Source organism: Lithobates pipiens, unplaced genomic scaffold (genome assembly GCF_037356315.1).
Source record: "Lithobates pipiens isolate NorthernLeopardFrog02 unplaced genomic scaffold, aLitPip1_a1.2 Scaffold_13, whole genome shotgun sequence".
Classification (NCBI taxonomy): Eukaryota; Metazoa; Chordata; class Amphibia; order Anura; family Ranidae; genus Lithobates; species Lithobates pipiens.
The window spans coordinates 280388095-280409307 of record NW_027507718.1 but is presented as its reverse complement, the minus strand read 5'-3'; the positions used below and the strand labels follow the sequence as shown (position 1 = coordinate 280409307).

Genomic DNA, 21213 nt, shown 5'->3' with positions numbered 1-21213 from the left:
ATCCGATTCCCTTGACATGTGAACCATTCTTTGGAGTGAGCTTTCTATGGAGTGGGTTCACATACAGTGGCTATAAAAAGTCTACACACCCCTTAAAATGTCAGTTTTCTGTGCTGTAAAAAAAAAAAAGAGAAATCATTTCAGAACTTTTTCCACCTTTAATGTGACCTATAAACTGTACAACTCAGTTAAACAACAAACTGAAATCTTTTAGGTGGAGAGACGTAAAAATAAAAAACTTAAATATTATGGTTGCATAAGTGTGCACGCCCTTACACTAATACTTTGTTGAAACACCTTTTGATTTTATTACAGCACTCAGTCTTTTTGGGTATGAGTCTATCAGCATGGCACATCTTTACTTGGCAATATTTGCCCATTCTTCTTTGCAAAAACACTCCAAATCTGTCAGATTGTGTGGGCATCTCCTGTGCACAGCCCTCTTCAAATCACCCCACAGATTTTCAATCGGATTCAGGTCTGGGCTCTGGCTGGGCCATTTCAAAACTTTAATCTTCTTCTGGTGAAGTAATTATTTTGTCGATTTGGATGTATGCTTTGGGGCATTGTCATGCTGAACAATGAAGTGCCTCTTCATGTTCAGCTTTCTAGCAGAAACCTGAAGGTTTTGTGACAATATTGACTGGTATTTGGAACAGTTCATCTACCTTGACCTAAGGCCCCTGTTCCAGCTGAAGAAAAACAGCACCAAAGCCTGATGCTGCCACCACCATGATTAACGGTGGATATGGTGTTCTTTTGGTGATGTGCAGTGTTGTTTTTGTGCCAAATATATCTTTTAAAATTATTCAACCTTGGTTTGATCAGACCATAACACATTTTCCCACATGATTTTGGGAGAATTCAGGTGTGTTTTTGCAAAATTTAGCTGGGCTTGGATGTTTTTCTACGTAAGAAAAGGCTTCCGTCTTGCCACTCTACCCCACAGCCCAGACATATGAAGAATGCGGGAGATTGTTTTCACATGTACCACACAGCCAGTACTTGCCTGATATTCCTGCAGCTCCTTTACTGTTGTTGTAGGCCTCTTGGCAGCCTCCCTGTCCAGTTTTCTTCTCGTCTTTTCATCAATTTTGGAGGGACATCCAGTTATTGGTAATGTCACCGTTGTGCCATATTTTTTCCACTTGATAATGACTGTCTTCACTGTTTTCCATGGTATATCCAATGCCTTGGAAATCCTTTTGTATCCTTCTCCTGACTGATACCTTTTAACAGTGAGATCCCTCTGATGCTTTGGAAGACCTACTAGAACAGCTGAACTTTATTTGGGGTTAATCAGAGGCACTTTATATTATGGCAGGTGTATACTGACTCCTATTTAACATGCGTTTGAATGTGATTGCTTAATTCTGAACGCAGCTACATCCCCACTTATAAGAGGGTGTGCACACTTATGCAACCACATTATTTTAGTTTTCTATTTTCATCTTCTTAGAAAATAGATGCAGCAGGAAAACATATGTATTTTCTTTTCAAGTATGTTTGTTTGTAGTATATAATACATGTATTCCTCCTTTTTTTCAGGGAAAGAAATTATTTCAAAGCCTTGATATAGCTGAGAAGCTAAAACTTATACTTACACTGGGTATGTGATAAAAGCAGATAAATTCTTATTCAGTTGTGTTAAAAAATTGAAACCTAAAATCCTTGCAAATAGAAACAGTCATGGGAAAAAAAAATATGCAGTGCTAATTATGAGAAATAATTAGGGGGAGTGCTGCACATTTTCTTTGGTTTCTATATTTATTTTCCATGTGAAGTGTGAGCAAAGCTCCTAATAATAGTTTTTAGTTGGCTTGCAGTGAAATACATTTATATACTGTACATATGAAAAATTAAGTACACCCCTGGAAATTGATGATTTTATCTACATGGTCGAAAAGTTAGCTATTTATTGAAACAGTGTCTATGAATAAAGATGATATATTTTGAATATTAACTTTGCCTTTTCAATCATGTATTCAACAAAAATACCAATAGATGTAATAGTGTACTATGGAAAAAGTAAGTATACTCTTGGTCTCAGAAACTGGAATTTCTTTGGCAGACTTAGCAATGTTTTTGACCACTCCTTCATGCAAAAGTCCTTCAGTTGAAAAATGTTTGTAGGTTTCTTTGCATGCACTGCCCATTTCAAATCTCCCACAACATGTAAATGGGATTCCTAGGAGAGCGTTGACACAACAACTGTTCATGTCTTCTTTTTTTAGCCATTCCTTGGTGCAATGAAAGCTCTATTGTTCAAGTTCAACTTTTAGACAGATGGCCTAAGCACACATCCATATGTTGCAGAATTTATAGTTGCCTCAATGACTGCAAGCTACCTAGGCTCTGAAGCAGCAAAACAACCCCAAACATTTCCAACACCATGTTGCTGCGAGGTTCTTCTGAAATACTGTTTGATGTTTTGCTCTAATGTCCTTTTTTGGTAGCAAAGGTGACACGCGTCCCATGCAGGTTCAATTGGTGCAATCTCTGTCTGATTGTAGATGCATGCAATGCAAATATTGAAAACATTACCTGTCAGTAACATATTGAAATTTTGGGGGTTTTGGTGATGACTTTTAATTTCAAATGGTCAGCTATTTTGCTAAATTTGCTGGGCTTGCCAGTGCTGGACAAATTAGCGATCATTTGAAGCTTATGCTACTTTTCCTAAGCTGTACACACTATATGATTGTTATTTATTTTTTGTTGAACCCAATGAGCTGAACAAAAAAGAAAACTGACAGATTGCCCTACTAACACAAAAGATGTGTTAGTGTTATTGTGTTCCCACAGGGTGGCTGCCCCCCTGCCACAACACACTGATCAGTGCTGGCGCTGATCAGATTCTGGTTTTCTGGCATGCCCGTAAGACAAAACCCAGTCATAAGACTGGCTCCTGCAGAACAGACAGCTGTACACACAGGACAAAAATTGGCTGGTTCCTGCCAAACTGCCAATTTTTGGCCAATTTTCAGCCTTTGTGTACTCAGCTTAACATTGGAAGGATTGTTTCAACTAATTTGGTGATCTTTCTAAAACCCTTGTCACACTTTTAGGCATCCACAACCTTCATTCCATGGACGTTAGAAAGCACTATTGAGCTTTACATGATGACACCACACGTATCATAGGCAAACCAGAGCCTAGATATTCAATGGGTTCCTCTGGCGTACTCCGTAAGGAGAATTTTAATAATTGGCACAAAATTATTTGGAAGACACAATTTTTATTTCATGGATTTAATATGGTAGTAAATGTAGGGGTAACCTCATTTTTGAATTTGCCATAACTGCATTTTATTAATTTAGATTATAAAAATGAATATATAATGACATTTTTTATGTGTTGTTGATCAAGTATATCACCTTTATCTGTAGGACTGTTTGAATGAAGATCTAATGTTTGCCTGTTCAAATATGTTGAATAAGTCAACAATTTCCAACGGGTGCCTGTTTCACATGACTTAAAATACATAGGTGAAATACATACCGTATATACTCGAGTATAAGCCGAGATTTTCAGCCTCTTTTTTGAGGCTGAAAGTGCCCCCCTCGGCTTATACTCGAGTCACCGCTGTCTGACTGCCCGAACAGCGTGTAGAGCAGACAGACAGCGACCATTCTACCTTTCAAAAGCCGCGCCTCCGCCTCCGCCTGTGATAGGCGGAACACTCAATTTCCCAGCAGTCAGTGTTCCGCCTATCACGGACATCGGCTCATCCGGATGAGCCGATGTCCGTGATAGGCGGAACACTGACTGCTGGGAAATTGAGTGTTCCGCCTATCACAGGCGGAGGCGGAGGCGCGGCTTTTGAACAGGGGAATGGCCACCAGGGCGCCGACGAAGAGCGGCGATCCTGGTATGGGACGACACGGAGGCTCGGGACGGGACGACACGGAGGCTCGGGACGGGACGACACGGAGGCTCGGGACGGGACGACACGGAGGCTCGGGACGGGACGACACGGAGGCTCGGGACGGGACCGGACGGAGGCTCGGGACACAGGTAGGCTGGACACACAAGGCTGCACGGACACACACACACACACACACACACACACACACACACACACACACACACACACACACACACACACACACACACACACACACACACACACACACACACACACACGGATGGATGGACACACACACACACACAGGGATGGATGGATGGATGGACACACACACACACACAGGGATGGATGGATGGATGGACACACACACACACACACACAGGGATGGATGGATGGATGGACGCACACACACACAGGGATGGATGGATGGACACACACACAGGGATGGATGGATGGACACACACACAGGGATGGATGGATGGACACACACACAGGGATGGATGGATGGACACACACACAGGGATGGACGGACACACAGGGATGGACGGACACAGAGGGATGGACGGACACAGAGGGATGGACGGACACACACAGGGATGGACAGGCATATCTCACCCTCGGCTTATACACGAGTCAATAGGTTTCCCAGTTTTTTGGGGGTAAATTGGGGGCCTCGGCTTATACTCGGGTCGGCCTATACTCGAGTATATACGGTATATGGGAGATTATTTGCGTTTCTCTCTTCCTAATCCAGAAATATAGAGAGCCCTGCCAGATTGATTTAGAATTTTATCCGATCTGGCATTTGTATCCTTGAGTGCTGAGTTATTCATCAGTTGTTACCTAAATGCATATTGTTTGATGTGGTATCTTATTGGATATTGTTACTGGAAGAAATGTCCAGCTTATATAAATGTAACAACACTATTACTATGTTTATAAAGGTTCATGCACACAGCCTCAAAAGGACCTTTTAGTGTACATTTAGGCCTCAAGCACACTGGACATTTTTAATGCTCCTGTATTTTAGCCTATGTGTTTATGCATGCATAGGCGTTTAGAGGCAGAAAAAAGAACCCACTATCAGCACATCCCGAAGCAGCACAGTTTTGGCAGAAAAAGCAATTGAAGCGTGCAAACGTGCGGTAATGCTAGGCATGTTTAGCTCTTGAATGTTGATTCATTTCAGTGGCCAGATTAAATTATTATTCTGGCCAATGAATTTAACGCCGTTACACGCTTTCATACAACATACCAAGGACAGAAAAAGAGCAGGCATACTTTAAAAGGCAGTTGAGGTTCTTCACGCTTTAGGTTAAAATAGCCTTATGTCTTGGGAACACTGCTTGAACCAAGGACTGCACAGAAAAAGAACAGATTTAACAGACACAAGATAAATACTGTATATGGGATGTGCCATTGAAAGAGATGTTCGGTGTTCAGTAACCACTTGCCCGATGCATAACCTATATATGGCAGCAGAGTGGCTCTCCCTTCCGGGTAGCGGGATTTGACCCAGCACAAGCCGATCAGTGGGTGCCAGCCAATAGATGTGCACTGGTACCCGCTGATCAGTGAGGAGAGACACAGAACAGAGCTCTGCCTATGTAAACAAGGAAAAGTTCCATTCTGACAGGGGATGGATTTTGTGTCCCTGCAAAGCAGGAAATAAAAGCTGTGAGTTCCCTTAGTAAAAGCAGCACACATAGTAAGCACAAACATGGGTTGAGCACACATTTAACCTTTTGATCGCCCTCGATGTTATACCCCTTCCCAGCCAGTGTCAGTAGAGTGACAGGGCATATTTATAGCACTGATCACTGTATTAGTATCACTGATTCCCACAAAGCATCAGTTAGTTTCAGACTGTTCACCGCAATATCACAGTCCCACTATAAGTTGCTGACAGCCACCATAACTAATGAATAAAGTGTTGCTGCACAGCACTTCTTATATATTTAGTACCTCTGCACAGACTGCATTTCCTGAACAGTTTCTGCAGAGACCACATTACTTTTTTTTTACTTTGTATAGGATACAGCCTCTAATATACCTGCAGCCTGGCCATTTAAAGGAATTTCAACACCTGCCTATCAGGGAGAAATTTAGGGTCCACACAGAATCATAAAATCTTCTTTGGATTTCAATTTTAGGGGGATTATCTTTCAATGCTACTAAAAAAAACAAAAACAAGCTTGCTGTTTTTACATAGCTCCAAGTTTTTATGTGAATGTCTTGGTCCTCATGTTCTTGTTATTTTACTCCCTCAGGCTGTGTTGATGACATTGTGACCGTGCTCGCTGAAGAACATGGATGTGTGGAAGTGATAAAGGTCTGTGAATCGTTTTGCTATTCCCAGGAAATTGCTGGCAGAGCTGATGTCATGCATTTTAAAAGCAGAATGTTTGCAGTATTTCCTCTAGGTGGTGCTGTAGAGCACATGTGATTCCCATTTGATGAATCTTAGCAGGCAGCGTCTCTGATCAGCTATAATAAGAATGAAGTTGAATTGATCCTCTTTCTGTGGCTGAAGTAGCTGCCTGCGAATGGTTATTACAATTGTGCGAGGCTTAGATGATGTGTAATTACTCAGCAAAATATTACTGTAGAATAATGCTAAATAAATGCACAGAAGGTGTTGTGTCTAGAGTAATAAACTAAAATAAAAATAAATAAACATATATATATATGTGTGTGTGTGTGTGTGTGTGTGTGTGTGTGTTTGTGTTTAAATAATATAACATATGTTACTTTGACGCTAAACTTGGTGGCTATATTTATGGATTTTTTTTTTCTCAGAATCTGCCAGAAAATGTCTTAACGTTACTGAGAAAATGTCTCACATACCACCCATCTAAAAGGTGAGTTCTGGATTGTAATACTAATTACAATCGTTTTTTTCCTGGTTAAAGTGACATTAAAGCCTATTTTTTGCAGATAATAATAATACAACTTGCATGTAGTTGCTGTTTTTACTTAGAAATTCCTCCTTTGTGTATACTTTTGAAAGTGTACCCTGCCAGTCATTCTCTTTGCAGCAATAGGTTACAGACACTGTGAGATTTTACCCTGCCTGTTGTATCTCTTCTGCCATTAGAATAGACCTGCTGTACAATATTGAGTACAATGAACCTTTTACAGAACTCACTTATTCAAAGCATATTCTTAGTAAGATTTGAATGTAGATCATGTTCTTTATGTCTTCCATTCAGCTTCTTTCAAGTGGCCTCGTGTATTACCAGGTCTGTTCTATAAAAAGCACATTTGTTAGCCAGTAAGATCTTGTACTGAGGCATTGCATTCAGGACAATGTCCTGACTATCCAATGATAGGCATGCTCCATGCTGTGTCAGCAGACCTTATTTGCACTGCCAACTAAGCTCAAGACATCTTGTAGTGAGGCTGAAAGCACATCAGACAGTCTAACAGAGAGCATTCATGCACAAATATCATACATGTCTGCTGATGTGCATTTAATGTGCATCAAATGAAAGATTATAGGTGTAAGGCCAGCCATAGATGTTGCAATTCTCTTTCTTGCAACCATGGGTTGCAGGAAAGAAAATAACTGTTTTTCTCCATCAACACAGTCAGTTGCCATTGTGTTCTCCCGGCAGGGGTGATGGATTTGGCAACAATTGCATGCAAAAATCCAGCATGCTGGTTTTACCAAAGCAATCAATGGATTGACTTGTGTACAATCAGCCTGCCCATACATGGTTCAAATCTTGTCTGGTCCCTGCCAAACTGGACAAAATTTGAATCATCTTAGACAAGCTTAGGGATATATCCAAGGTATATGAGCTCTAAGATCTGTTTGTTTCCTTAGTTGTTTCTTCACCATAATTTTTTTTTTAAAGAAAATCTATAAGTTGGTATAGGGATAGTTGATACACAAGGTCTTATTTGGTAAATTATCCAATGATTAACAGCAATGAGTGCAGCAGTCCATAGTTTAGATTGGGGATATGCAATTAGTCCCATCATGCCTCTGCCTATGGGATGTCATGCCATGCTTTCAAAGCCTTGCTCTGCCTCATGTGACTTGTAGTTCTGCAACAGCTGGGGGTCCGCTAATTGCATATCCCTGGTTTAAATGCTAACTATTGGTTTGCCAGAGGGTTGTTTACTGCACTTTTCAGGATACCATTGCTTGTTTCTGTTCCTGACTGAGTATACCCAGTATTGAATACTTTTTCAGCTTGTTTCTTCCCTGGGTCTTTTCCCTTTGCTAACATATACATTGCCTGCAGACCCTCAGCCTCAGAATTGCTCACCAGCAGTGTTTTCAGTGCTGTGTCTCCTGGTTACATACCTTTTCGACAGCCAGCTAGGCTGTTTTCCTCAGCGTTAAGATGTGCTGACCTCGACTTGCCTGAAGACATCAGTCTCCTATGTAAAGGTATAGTGATTATTGGGTGTGAAGGTTTATCTGCTATGAATGTACACAGTCATAAAGGATTATCTTTAGAGTTTGTTTTCCTTCCTATAGATGAAGACAGTGACTTTTTGGCAGAAAGGTCCATTGAAGAGGTGTATTACCTCTGGTGTTTAGCCGGAGGAGATTTGGAAAAAGAGCTGGTCGGCAAGGAAATTATTAGATCCAAGCCACCTGTCTGCACATTGCCAAAGTAAGTGATAAAATAATAGTAGTGATTCTTTTTTGTATAATCTCTTTTTATTGAAGAAGAAATAATTTTCAGTACAATTGAATAAAAACTACACAGTACAGAGAAGAAACAGAGAATTTGTGTCCATTAATCCAATTGACATTTTTCCATCTATCCACAACTAAGGAAAGCTAACATGTAGAGATGATCCTGCACAAAATCAGTGGGCAATCCAATATATATACATATATATATATATATATATATATATATATATATATATATATATATATAATGCTCGATAACAAAGCATGGATTAAAGGTGTGGACAGAAAAATATAGGTATAACAGTAACTCAGAGGAAGAGGAAAAAAGACAACTAGGATCACAAGGTCGAAGTTGCGCTAAAGACCAAAAATATAATTGAAATAGTGTGAAAAGTACGGTAAACAAAGGATCAGAGGTCTATACACAGTCAGGTGTTATATGACAAAGTGCAGCTCTGGGTATGTAGCTTCAGAAAGCTGGTTTGATACAACATCATCATGAGTCACTGGTGGAAGCAAATAAAAGGTAAAGTGGGAAAGAGTCAGTGCAGTTTGGACCACCAAGTTCCAAAGAATAGTACATCCAGCCAGACCAGATGTTATGTACCGTAATTTTGCAAGTTTTTTTTTTTTAATAGTGTAGACCCATCTCTCTGCCTCCAATACCATGTCCACCTCCTGCTTCCAGTCTTTTAGAGTGGAGTGATGGGTTTGTTTCCAAAGTTATGGTATAAGTCTCTTAGCCGCATTTAAAAGGATAATAGTAGCAGCTTTATTGAGTAATAACCATGTTTATGGAATTCCTTTTATGTGTAGCACCATAGAGCCTTCCTAAAACAGAAGCCACATGTCTTATTCTATTACATATCTAATTCCCCATTTTAGGACAGCGGGCAAAACCATGGAAAACATTTCTTTATGCCCCAATGGCAAAATGATTATCCAAAACGACTGGTGTATAGTGCGCATATTTGCTAACTTTATAGAGACTATGTTCAAAAATGCATACAGATTTTTTAGGCCCCTTTCTTTTTTTTTTTATAATACTTTATTTCTCTGCAGGAATACATGACAAAGATCACAAAAAAATAAATAAATAAATAATAATTACATAGATCAACTTATCAAATCAATTTACAAAACAAAAACTTATTAATTTAACCAATGATACACATTGCATTCCTGCAAATTTTCCTTTTTCTTTTCCTCTTTTTTTCCCCTTCTAAACAACTAACAATATTACAAAAACGATTCCCCTCAACAACCCTCTGCTCCAAGGCCTTAGATCCCGTGAGGGACTTATAGAACCGAGGAGAGAGAGAGGGGAAAAAAAAAAAAAAAAAACCCCAGGGAATCCCAAATGGAACAAATAAGAATATGTTGCCCCTGCCGACAGAGGGACCTGTGCCACATCACTTACTAGCTAGGCCCCTTTCACACTGGAACGACACGACAGTTGTAAGACTGTGGATCCAACTTTGCCCTGCATCTTGAAGTCCCACTTCAATGAACAGGGATCCGACTTTGATCCCCGACAATACCAGGCACTGTGTGGTATGAATCTTTGGGGGAAACTCCATGCACAATGTAAAAAAAAAACAAAAAAAAAAAAACAGCATGGGTTCCCCCTCCAAGAGCACACCAGGCCCTTCGGTCTAGTATGGGTTTTAAGGGCAACCCACATGCCGAATAAATGGCGTGGGGGCCCCCCCAAAAATCCATACTAGACCCTTATCCGAGCATTCGGCCCGGCAGGTCAGGAAAGGGGGTGGGGACAAGTGAGTGCCCCCCTCCTGAACCGTACCAGGCCGCTTGCCCTCAACATGGGGGTGGTGGGTGCTTTGGGCTGGGGGTGCCGTGCCCCCCCACCCCAAAGCACCTTGTCCCCATGTTGATGAGGACAAGGACCTCTTCCCGACAACCCTGGCCATTGGTTGTCAGGGTCTGCGAGAATCGAATACATTATACCACTACCCAGTCACCTAAAAAAAAAAAAAGTGTCAAAAATAAAACGCAGTACACACGTTTTTAAAGTAATTTATTGAACAGCTCCGGTGTCTCTTCTGACTTTTTCTCCCCTCTCTGGCTCTTCTGCCTCCTCTGCTGATGTGTTCTGCCTCTCCTGGGTCTTCTACACTCTCCGCTGATGTCTTCTAGCCCTCTCCAGTTCTTCTCCCTCTGTCCGCTGTCTTCTGCCTCTGCCGGGTCTTCTCTGCTGTTTTTTCGCTCTTTTGTCAGGTCTTCTCCGCTGTCTCCTCGCTCTTTTGCCAGTTCTTCTCCGCTGTCTTTTCCCTCTGTTCTTCTTCCGATGTTGACTCAACGCTCTCTCCTGCATTAATGCTTATACTTATATTGGCATGGGGCAGGGTCAGCGAAGGCCCTCCCCTTAAGATGTCACCACCCATCATGCTTTGGGGTGGGGGGTGCAGGGCCACCCTTGCCCCAAAGCACCCACCCCCCCCCCATGTTGAGGGCATGCAGCCTGATATGGTTTGGGGGGGGGCGCTTGCTCGTCCCCATCCCCTTTCCTGACCTGCTTTTGGGGGGGATCCCCACGCCGTTTTTTTTTGGCATGGGAGTTTCCCTTAGAATCCATTCCTGACCGAAGGGCCTGGTATGCTCTTGGAGGGGGAACCCATGCCGTTTTTTTTATTTGGTGTTGAGTTCCCCTTCAAGATCATCAGAGCACAAGTCGCATGCATAAGTTGGATTTCTTTGGCTTTCCAGCATGTACATTTACTCTATTCCCCAACAGTTAGATGTATTGGGACAGCTAAGAAGTATTCTAGAGGTGAGAGCAGGCAGCCAATCTAACTTGCTACAAACCCTAATTTTAGTTAAGTAAATGTGTATTGAATATAAGTTAACTTAGCCTAGGTTCACACTAGTGCAGTGTGATTAGGAGTGGATTTTCAATGCGCTTTTGCGAAGTGGTGTGATTTGGATACATTTTGAATGCAAGTTTTTACTACTGTGACACAGCCCTGCTGTCAGTCAGCAGGATGATTCATTGGCTGTTAAGCAGCTGGCACCTGGCGACGTTTTTTGTTGTTGTTTCTTATGGGTTTTTTTTTTTTTTTGCGGGTCTGCGGCCAGTGTTCATTGTGATTGGCAATGGGTTTACTTTGGGCAACATGGTTATTTATTGATTTTTTTAAATAATGGACTTGTAACTGTCTTGAGTTTTTATTTACCTTTGATATTTTTTTTGGAGAATGAGTAAGGGTTCTATGTGCTCCATACTCATTCACATAGGAGGGGGCCAAGATCTGGGGGCCTTCTCCTTAAACAGGGTTTCCAGATTCTGATAAGCTACCCCCCGCACCCCCACAACCACCTGGCCAGTGAGAGGATCGTCCCTCCGCCATTGTTTTTTTTTTTTTTTGGGCATGGGGTTCCCCTAAAGTCCATACCAGGCTCAAGGGGATCGACAACAGGGATGACCGTTAGAAAGCCGGCAGTGGTGGCTCCTTGAAGAGGAGCTGCACCTAAAAAAAAAAAATTAAAAGCCAGCAGCTACTAATATTGCAGCTGCTGACTTTTAATAAAATCACACTTACCTGTCCCAGGTTCCAGCAATATCGGCGGCAGATGACGAGCGATCGCTCGTCTCGCTGCTGCCACCGCCGCCATCCTCTGTCAGGGAATCGGGAAGTGAAGCATGACGGCTTCACTGCCCGGTTCCCTACTGCGCATGCGCGAGTCGCGCTGCGCGTCTCTTATGGTCCCCCGCTGTGTCTCTGGGAACTGTGTGTTTCCCAGAACACAACGGGGGGGCGGAGCGTCTGCGGGGGTCTGCGGCGGTCTGGCCGGAAGTGGGTGCAGTTACCTGGATTATTCAGTTAACTGCACCCCCTCCCCCCTGAAAGGTGCCGATTGTGGCACCGGAGGTGGGGAGGGATAAGATTAGCGGAACTTCCCCTTAAGGCTGGGTTCACACTGCTGCGGGGGGAGATCCGGATGTGATTCGCACCGCACTGCAGTGCAAATCACATCCGATCTCCGTAGCGATGCGAGTTCAGCCATACAGATAGTATGGCTGAATTCGCATCGCTCCCGCAGCAAACTCGCACGGGACCCTTTTTTTGGTCCGCAGCAGAATCGGATCGCATGGGTGTTCACACCATGCGATCCGATTCCTGTGCGAGTGTGCAGATCGCACTGCGATATGCGGACGGATCTGGGGGTGTCATTAACATTTCATTGACACTCCCAGCCGTTCGCATAGGGCAGTGTGAACTGCCGGCGGGAGGCATGCGATGCGGGAAAACGCCGCGGATTCGCGGCGTTCCCGCATCGCTGTGGTGTGAACCCGGCCTTAGGGTGAAGAACCGCTTTAACAGCCAATGACTCATCCCTGCTGCTGAAACTAGGGATGAGTCACTGGTTGTTAGGATGCTGGCTGCTAACGAACAGCACAAATCACATGTTAAAATGGATCAAAAAAGCATGCATATGCAATTTTCATGCGAGTCCATTGAAGTCTATGGACCACAAAAAAGGACTGCATCGCACCAAACTCCCACAGGACTCTTTTCAAAGCCACATTTTGTTATGGTACAGCCTTATTCCAAAATGGATTAAATTCATTATTTTCTTCAAAATTCTACAAACGATACCCCATAATGATAACATGAAAGAAGAGTTTGTTTGAAATCTTTGCAAATTTAATTAAAATATAAAAACAAAAAAATCACGTCTGTAAGTATTTACATTGAAGCACCTATGGCATTAATTACAGCCTCATAACTTTTTGAGTATGATGCTGCAAACTGGTTGGCACACCTATTTTAGGGCAGTTTCTCACATTCTTCTTTGCAGGACCTCTCAAGCTCCATCAGGTTGGATGGGAAGTGTCAGTGCACAGCCATTTTTAGATCTCTCCAGAGATGTTCAATCGGGTTCAAGTCTGGGCTCTAGCTGGGCCACTCAAGGACATTCACGGAGTTGTCCTATAACCACTCCTTTGTTATCTTGGCTGTGTGCTTAGGGTCATTGTCCTGTTGAAAGATGAACCTTTGCCCTAGCCTGAGGTCCAGAGCGCTCTGGAGCAGGTTTTCTTTAAGGATGTCTCTGTATTTTGCTGCATTCATCTTTCACTCGTTACTGACTAGTCTCCCAGTTCCTGCCATTGAAAAACATCCCCACAGCATGATGCTGCCACCACCATGCTTCACTGTAGGGATGGTATTGACCGCGTGATGAGCGGTGTCTGGTTTTCTCCAGACATAACATTTATAATTGAGGCAAAAGAGGTCAATCTTTGTTTCATCAGACCAGAGAATTTGGTTTCTCATGGTCTGCGAGATCTTCAGGTGCCTTTTGGCAAACTCCAGGCGGGTTTTCATATGCCTTTTACTGAGAAGTAGCTTCTGTCTGGCCACCTTACCACACAGGCCTGATTGGTGGAGTGCTGAAGAGATGGTTGTTCTGGAAGGTTTTCCTCTCTCCACAGAGAAAGGCTGGAGCTCTGTCAGGGAGACCATCGTGTTCTTGGTCACCTCCATGACTATGGCCCTTCTCCTCCTATTGCTCAGTTTGGTCGGCTGGCCCGCTATAGGAAGAGTCCTGGTGGCTTCAAACTTCTTCCATTTGTGGATGATGGAGGCCACTGTGCTTATTGGGACCTTCAATGCTGCAGAAATTTTTCTGTACCCTTCCCCAGATCTGTGTCTTGATACAATCCTGTCTCATAGGTCTAAAGAGAATTCCTTGGACTTCATGGTTTGGTTTGTGCTCTGACATGCACTGTTTACTGTGGGACCTTTATATAGACAAGTGTGTGCCCTTCCAAATCATGTTCAATCAACTGAATTTACCACAGCTGGACTCCAATCAAGCTGTAGAAACATCGCAAGGATGACCAGTGGAAGCAGGTGGCACCTAAACTCAATTTGGAATGTCGTGGCAAAGGCTGTGTACATGGGATTTTTTTATGTTTTAATAAATTTGCAAAGCTTTAAAACAAACTTCTTTTCATGTTGTCATTATAGTGTATTGTTTGTAGAATTTTGAGGAAAATAATACATTTGTAACAATAAAATGTGGAAAAAGTGAACCGCTGTGAATACTTTCACTGTATGTGAAGGGGCTCCATAGAAACGGATGTTATTTCACTTGTCATGCGATTCAGTGTGATCCAACTCGCATTACAAATTACCTTATTGTGAACCAGGGCTGAAAAACCGAGACCACAAGAACAGCTTCCAGATACAGTGTAATACCTCCCAGAAACCTGGCATAACTGGTTTTAGTTTTCCTATTATACTTAAACCAATTTATAGCATGTAATTTACACATTTGTAACACAGGATCTGTTTTCCGAAAACTGACTTTATGATGTTTTGTTTTATCGTGTTGCCAAAAAATGTAAAACATCTGAAATACCGTATAGCAAATGAAAGCCCGAATGTTCTTAATCATTGTTTTGTTTTTCATTTTAACGTAGATGTATATTTTTCATTCTTGAACAGAATGGTTACTAGACACACACAACAGATTGCATTGTTTTTTTCTGTGTCTAATTCAGGTGTTGGCAAATGCTTTGTTTTGAATGCTGTATTTGATGGATGTTTTATTTGTGTTTTTATTGGCAATAGAATGTTGGATATCAAGTCTTGATTGCGAATACGTTAATCATGTTGTAGCTTCTGTTTTCTTTTAGAACTCTGGTCAGGAAAAGGCTGTTGAGGGTTCGCTCGTGTGTGTTTGTAGATGATCATGGCTAGGACTCGCAAAGTTGCATCAGACAGTACACCCAAAATGTTATACACAAAATATTATCTTGGAAAGTTAATACTTTTGCAGGTTTTGATTTGCTTGATGCTTATTTAAGAATAGTTCATTTAAACATTCTGCCCATTGAAATGAGTTAATGCTCAAGTTCTTGACGTGCCCAATGTTACCACGCTCTTACACGTGTCAAGCGTTTTGTTTTTTTCTGCCAAAACGCTGCTGCTCCTGGACACACAGTAAGTGCTTTTTTCTGACCCTAAATGCCTCTAAACACCTATGTGTGTATGGACACATTGGCTAACATACAGGGCTGTTTAGGCAGAAAAAAAAAAACATGTTCCTAACAGCAGTGTTAAAAACGTCCAATGTGCGCATCAGACCTAAGTATCTCTAGACAGATAGATGTGTGGTTAGAACAAGGTGTGTCCGTCGGGACATGGGGCGGATGTGAGAGAGGTGAGGGGAGGGGCCTGACTGCGGCGTCCTCGTGGGAGATGGTGGAGGCCCCGAGGAGAGAACCGGAGGCGAGCGCAGTGAGAGGGTGCTCTGCCCCGGCGTGAGAAACGACCGACCGCGCCGATTTCCAGCTTCGTCCCCCCCCCCCCGAGATCGACTTTAGCGAACAGCGGCGAATGACGGATAAGGGGCTGCTCAGCTGCTCAGCCCGAACAACCTCCAGCGTTGGTGAGAGCAGGGCTGGAGAGCGGGAGGAGAGCAGCCGAATGAGGGGTAAGATCGGAGACTCTCTCTTAGAGACAGCGGAGCTCGCGCCGGAATCCCGGTTAACCTGTAACGATCCCCGTTCTCCTCGATGAGGACACAGAGGAGGGGATGATAAGGTCAGACTGTTCCTTATTGCCTAATTTTTTATTGTGATGGAATACGTTTACAATTACAATGCAATATTGGATAGACTGTGATATGGCATAAGAGATAAGGGTCTGCTGAAGCCTTCAAAGAAAGAAGCAGTTAAATGGGTAATGCAGATCCCGTTCCCTGAAAATGGCAGGATAAATATATAAGGGTCTGACTGATGGTTCCTGTTTGAAAACTTGTTTGCACCTGTATGAAAATCTCGCTGCGTCTACCTGTCCCAACGGTGTGTAATGGTCCCAATATCCCCCCCTCTCTCCCTCTCTTATTCTCTTTCTTTTCTTCATGGTTTGTTGAAGTGATTTAAGGGGACGGTATCCTTTTGTACAGTGTATCTTCAACCAAGAGTACTAATAACTTTGGCAGACAACGTTTGCAAGTTTGAAGTTCAATAGTGTAATTACCGCAAGCTGACTCCAAAGTAGGAACGGTCAGAAGAAGGAAGGGGAAGAAAGAAAGAAAAAGAATAGGGGGGAAAAAGAAAAAAGAAGAAAAAAAAAAAAAGGAAAAAAAGGAAAGATAAACAAATAAAAGCGTATTGAACTGGATATAGATAAGGAGACATATGACAAGCGAATAATAAAGTTGGGACTCAGGAATTTTGTTATTTTTTTTTTTTTTTTTTTCTCCCCTGATTTTGGCCCAATTATATGGCAAAGAAGGAGCAAAAGTAGTTAAAAGGTCGGTGCCGGTTTTTAGGCAAGCCACCTCTATTACGAGCCGGGGAGGGTAAAACCTGAGGTAGCACGGTAATAAGACAAGAGTAATCCCTAAGAAGAGAACCACTGGGAAAGCGGTCCCGGAGAAATCCTGGGGAAAAGAAGGACGAAGGGAAACATGAAGGGAAAAAATACGAGAACGAATGAGCCTAAAAACTCAAGGGAGAGCTTGAATTCCAGTTCAATTCAAAAATATTTAAAAGAAACCAGCCAAAAAAGCCCAGGTCTGGAGGGACTTCAGAGAGGGGGGAGAGAACGGAGGAGGGAAGTTGGAAAACCGGAGGAGGCAAGAGGAGACTCTTCGGGAGAAGAGGGGGATCAGGAGAGTGGACGAAAGCAAGATGAGACCCCATCTCAGATACCCACAAAGGGAGAAATGCAGGAAATGTTCTTAAAATTAGAAAATACAATTAAAGCCGAGATCCTAACTGTAAGGAAGGACATGGGGTACTTATTGAAGCGAGTAGAAGAAATGGAGGACCAAACTGGAAGACAAGCCAGGGAAATAATGGAATTAAAAATACAAGTAAAGAAATCGCAGGAAGCGCATAGAGAGACCCGGTATAAGTTAGAGGAACAGGAAAATCAAAGCAGAAGACAAAATCTGAGAATTAGATCATTGCCGGAAAAATCGGGAGAAGATCTGGGCATAAAAATGGGAAAGATATTTAACCCCTTATTGGGAAAAGAAGAAGGGTCAGAGTTAAAGTTAGAACGCGTACTTAGAATAAGGAAACCTCAAGGGCTGAGGGAAGAAACTCCTAGAGACGTAATAATAAAGTTTCAGCAATATGAAGATAAGGCGAAGATCTGGAGTAAGCTGAGAGGCCTGGCCCCAATTCAATATGATGGTGCAGCGTTACAGATTTTCCAGGACCTGGCTCCGGGAACCCTGGCTCGCAGAAGAAGATTAAAGCCCTTATTAGATCAACTGAGAAACGCAAATGTAAAATATAGCTGGGGTTTCCCAGCAGCCCTTGTAGTACAGAGGGAGGGGAGGACGCTTAAGCTCAAAACCCTAGATGAAACTGAGGATTTTTGCAATAAAATAGGAATCCCAATCCCACTGTTCCCATTAGATCCTTGGGAGGTGTATGGATGAAGATGCCCAGGAAGGGGGAACTGTAGGCAACTCAGTAGTGGTTCAATGGTCCTCTGCCTGTTTTTCCCAATGTTGTTTTTTGTTTTGTTGATCTTGGGGTGGGGGGGGGGGGGTGCGGTGGAGGGGGAGGGAGGGGGACCGGGGTCTTTGGGGAGGTGGAAGGAGGAGGGACGCAGTCAAGGTCATACCCTAGGTGATTGGGCTTGCAAAGGGAGTAATACTCATTATGCAAAGCAGAAGCCCGGAATGGGCAGGGAGGGTGGGTAGGGAGGGGAGAGTGGGTTGGGGAGGGAGAGGGGTGAGGGGGGGGAATTGTTCCTGGGGGGGCATCAAGATTTACCAAAAGGCGTGGAGTAAGGGTTCCCAAAAAAGGCCCGGATGGCTGAGATAAAACTAGTGTCATACAATGTTAAGGGTCTGAATTCGCCAGATAAGAGGTTTAAGCTCTTAAAAGAATTACAACAACTTAATGCAGAAATAATTTTTCTTCAAGAGACGCACTTAACACAAGACACAAATGTAAAATTGTACTCCGCGAACTATCCAACCTGGATTTACGGAGATTCACCAATTAAGAGGGCTAAGGGAGTGGCGATTGGGTTTAAGAAGGGCATTAAATATGAGGTCTGTGACAGGCTGATTGACCCAGAGGGGCGATATCTATTTTTGAACGGGACAATAGGAGATAGAAAGATTACCCTAGCTAACTTATATTGCCCAAACAAAAACCCAGAGAGATATTTGATGCAAATGTTGGGGAGGCTTGCGGAGTTCAAGAAAGGAGAGGTAATAGTAGCAGGGGACCTTAACTTTTGCTTGGATCCAGCCGTTGATAGTACGTCCGGTGCAAGGGGGAGGAATGTGAAAAATATAAAAAAAGTAAAATCTCAGTTGAGGTGTAGTCAACTGATAGATGTATGGAGGATACAGCATGAAAAAACAAATGATTACACGTTTTTTTCCCCAGTGCACGGGACGTATACCAGGCTGGATTATTTCTTGGTCGATCATAGGTTACTGGAGTGGGTCTCAGAAACGAAAATAGAAATTGCAACTTTCTCAGATCATTCCCCAGTTGTTATGATGTTGAAGATACCTGGGACACAGAGACGCTCCTACTCTTGGAGGTTAAATGAGGAGCTCTTTTGTGATAAGAAAGTGGTGGATATCATACAGAAAGAGATTGAATTCTACTTTAGAACAAATAGTACAGAAGAGGTATCGGGAGCTGCCCTATGGGAGGGCCATAAGGCATATGTCAGGGGTATCCTTATAGCTATAGGGTCCAGAAAAAAAAAGGAAAAAAAAGAAGAAAAGGAGAAGTTAATGAGAGAGGTCTATAGTCTGGAGCAGAAGCATAAAATGCAAGGGGGCCAACAACAGGAGACCTTCCATAGACTGATCAATAAGAGAGAGGAACTAAAGGATATCTATGAGGTAGAAACTAGAAGGGCATTTTTAGGTAAAGCCAGAGAAAGGTACTACTGGGAAAATAAAATAGGAAAAAATTTAGCGAGACAAGTGAAAAGCCAAAGAGGGGTCAATTTCATCGACAAAATAAAGGATAAGAAGGGTAAAATGGTATACACGTCTGGGAAAATAGCTGAAGTATTCAAACAATATTATGAGGCCTTGTACAATGTAGAAAAGAGAGGAGAACAGGGAACAGGGCAAAAAGAGAAAACGAAAGAGTTTTTGAGGAAAGCCAAAATGCCCTGTTTAACAGATGGGGAGAGGGAGGATATGGAGAGTCCCATCATTGAAGAAGAAATTTATAAGGCCTTAAAAGAGACAGCCTCAGGGAAGAGCCCGGGTCCGGATGGGTTCGTAATTTCGTATTATAAAAAATTTAAGGAACTCTTAGTCCCCCACTTGTGTAAATATTTTAATGGATTAGGTACTGACTTCGATATAGGGAGGGAATCATTACGGGCAGCGATTACTTTAATTCCGAAAGAGGGGAAAGATCAGACTCTTTGCGGTAGTTACAGGCCTATTGCGCTCCTAAATACGGACGTAAAATTATACGCTAAAGTAATAGCCGCAAGATTAAAAAGAAACATGACAAAACTGATCCATCCGGACCAAGTCGGGTTTGTCCCTGAGAGAGAGGGCAGGGATAACGGAATAAGGGCCTTACTCCTTACCCAAGCTTTAAAAGATAGTGGGTCCCCAGGTCTATTCCTGTCAATTGATGCTGAAAAAGCATTTGACAGGGTAGACTGGGGACTCATGCTAGAAACACTAGAAGAGATGGGGGTGGGCCCGAGGATGATCTACTGGATCAAGGCATTATATAAGAACCCACAAGCGACGGTCAAGGTCAATGGAGAATCTTCGACTCTGCTGCAAATGAGCAATGGGACCAGACAAGGGTGTCCATTGTCGCCCTTATTGTTTGTGATCTCCCTTGAACCCCTGCTGGCTGCAATTCGTAATAACTTAGATATCACAGGGATTAGAATAGGGCAAGAGGAACACAAATTAGCTGCTTATGCGGACGATGTGCTCTTCTTTATCACAAATCCCAGGATTACGATCCCGAATCTGTTAAAAATACTGGAAGAGTTTGGACAGATTTCTAATTTAAAAATTAACCTCGGTAAATCAGAAGCTTTAAACATAAATATCTGCAAACAAGAAGAGGAGAGATTAAGAGCACAATTCTTCTTTCCCTGGCGTAAAGAAATTAAATATCTGGGGGTCCTCCTGTTGAATAATTTAAGAAAACTATACCTAAAAAACTATATCCCTTTATTAGACGAAATCAAGAGCGAAATAAAGAAAATCTCAGCTAGCCATCTTTCGTGGTTAGGCCGGATAAATGTGGTAAAAATGATCTTAGTTCCAAAGATAACATATAAATTTCAAATGATGCCCATTGCACTCCCTGCGACTTATTTTTCAGTTTTAAGGAAGATTATATCGAAGTTCATTTGGCAAAATAAAAAACCGAGAATTTCATACGCGGTATTAAGGAGAGGGAAAGATCAAGGGGGGGTGGCAGCCCCAGATTTAAAAAGATATTATAAGGCTATAGTTTTGTCACGGGTGGTAGATTGGGTGAAAGCGGCAAAGGATAAAAGGTGGGTAGGTATTGAAAATACACTTTCACAAACACTTTTAGGAAGAATAATTTGGAATCCGCCACGATATAGGATTTTAGGTTTAAACACTCACAAGATTACACGATTAGTTTTCAAACTATGGGACCAATTGTACACACAAAAAAAGTGGAATTATAATTCACCGTTGATCT

General features: G+C 42.6%; 1 protein-coding gene across 1 annotated transcript in view; it reads left to right on the top strand.

Moving 5' to 3' along the window:
* The window catches only part of TBCK (TBC1 domain containing kinase), a 446663-nt gene that overhangs the window by 103184 nt on the left and 322266 nt on the right, over positions 1-21213 (top strand). The window contains exons 7-11 of the mRNA XM_077476674.1: positions 1549-1609; positions 6139-6200; positions 6668-6729; positions 8122-8270; positions 8361-8499. Of these exons, the coding sequence (XP_077332800.1) occupies positions 1549-1609; positions 6139-6200; positions 6668-6729; positions 8122-8270; positions 8361-8499 (473 nt within the window). The remainder of the gene's footprint in view (positions 1-1548; positions 1610-6138; positions 6201-6667; positions 6730-8121; positions 8271-8360; positions 8500-21213) is intronic.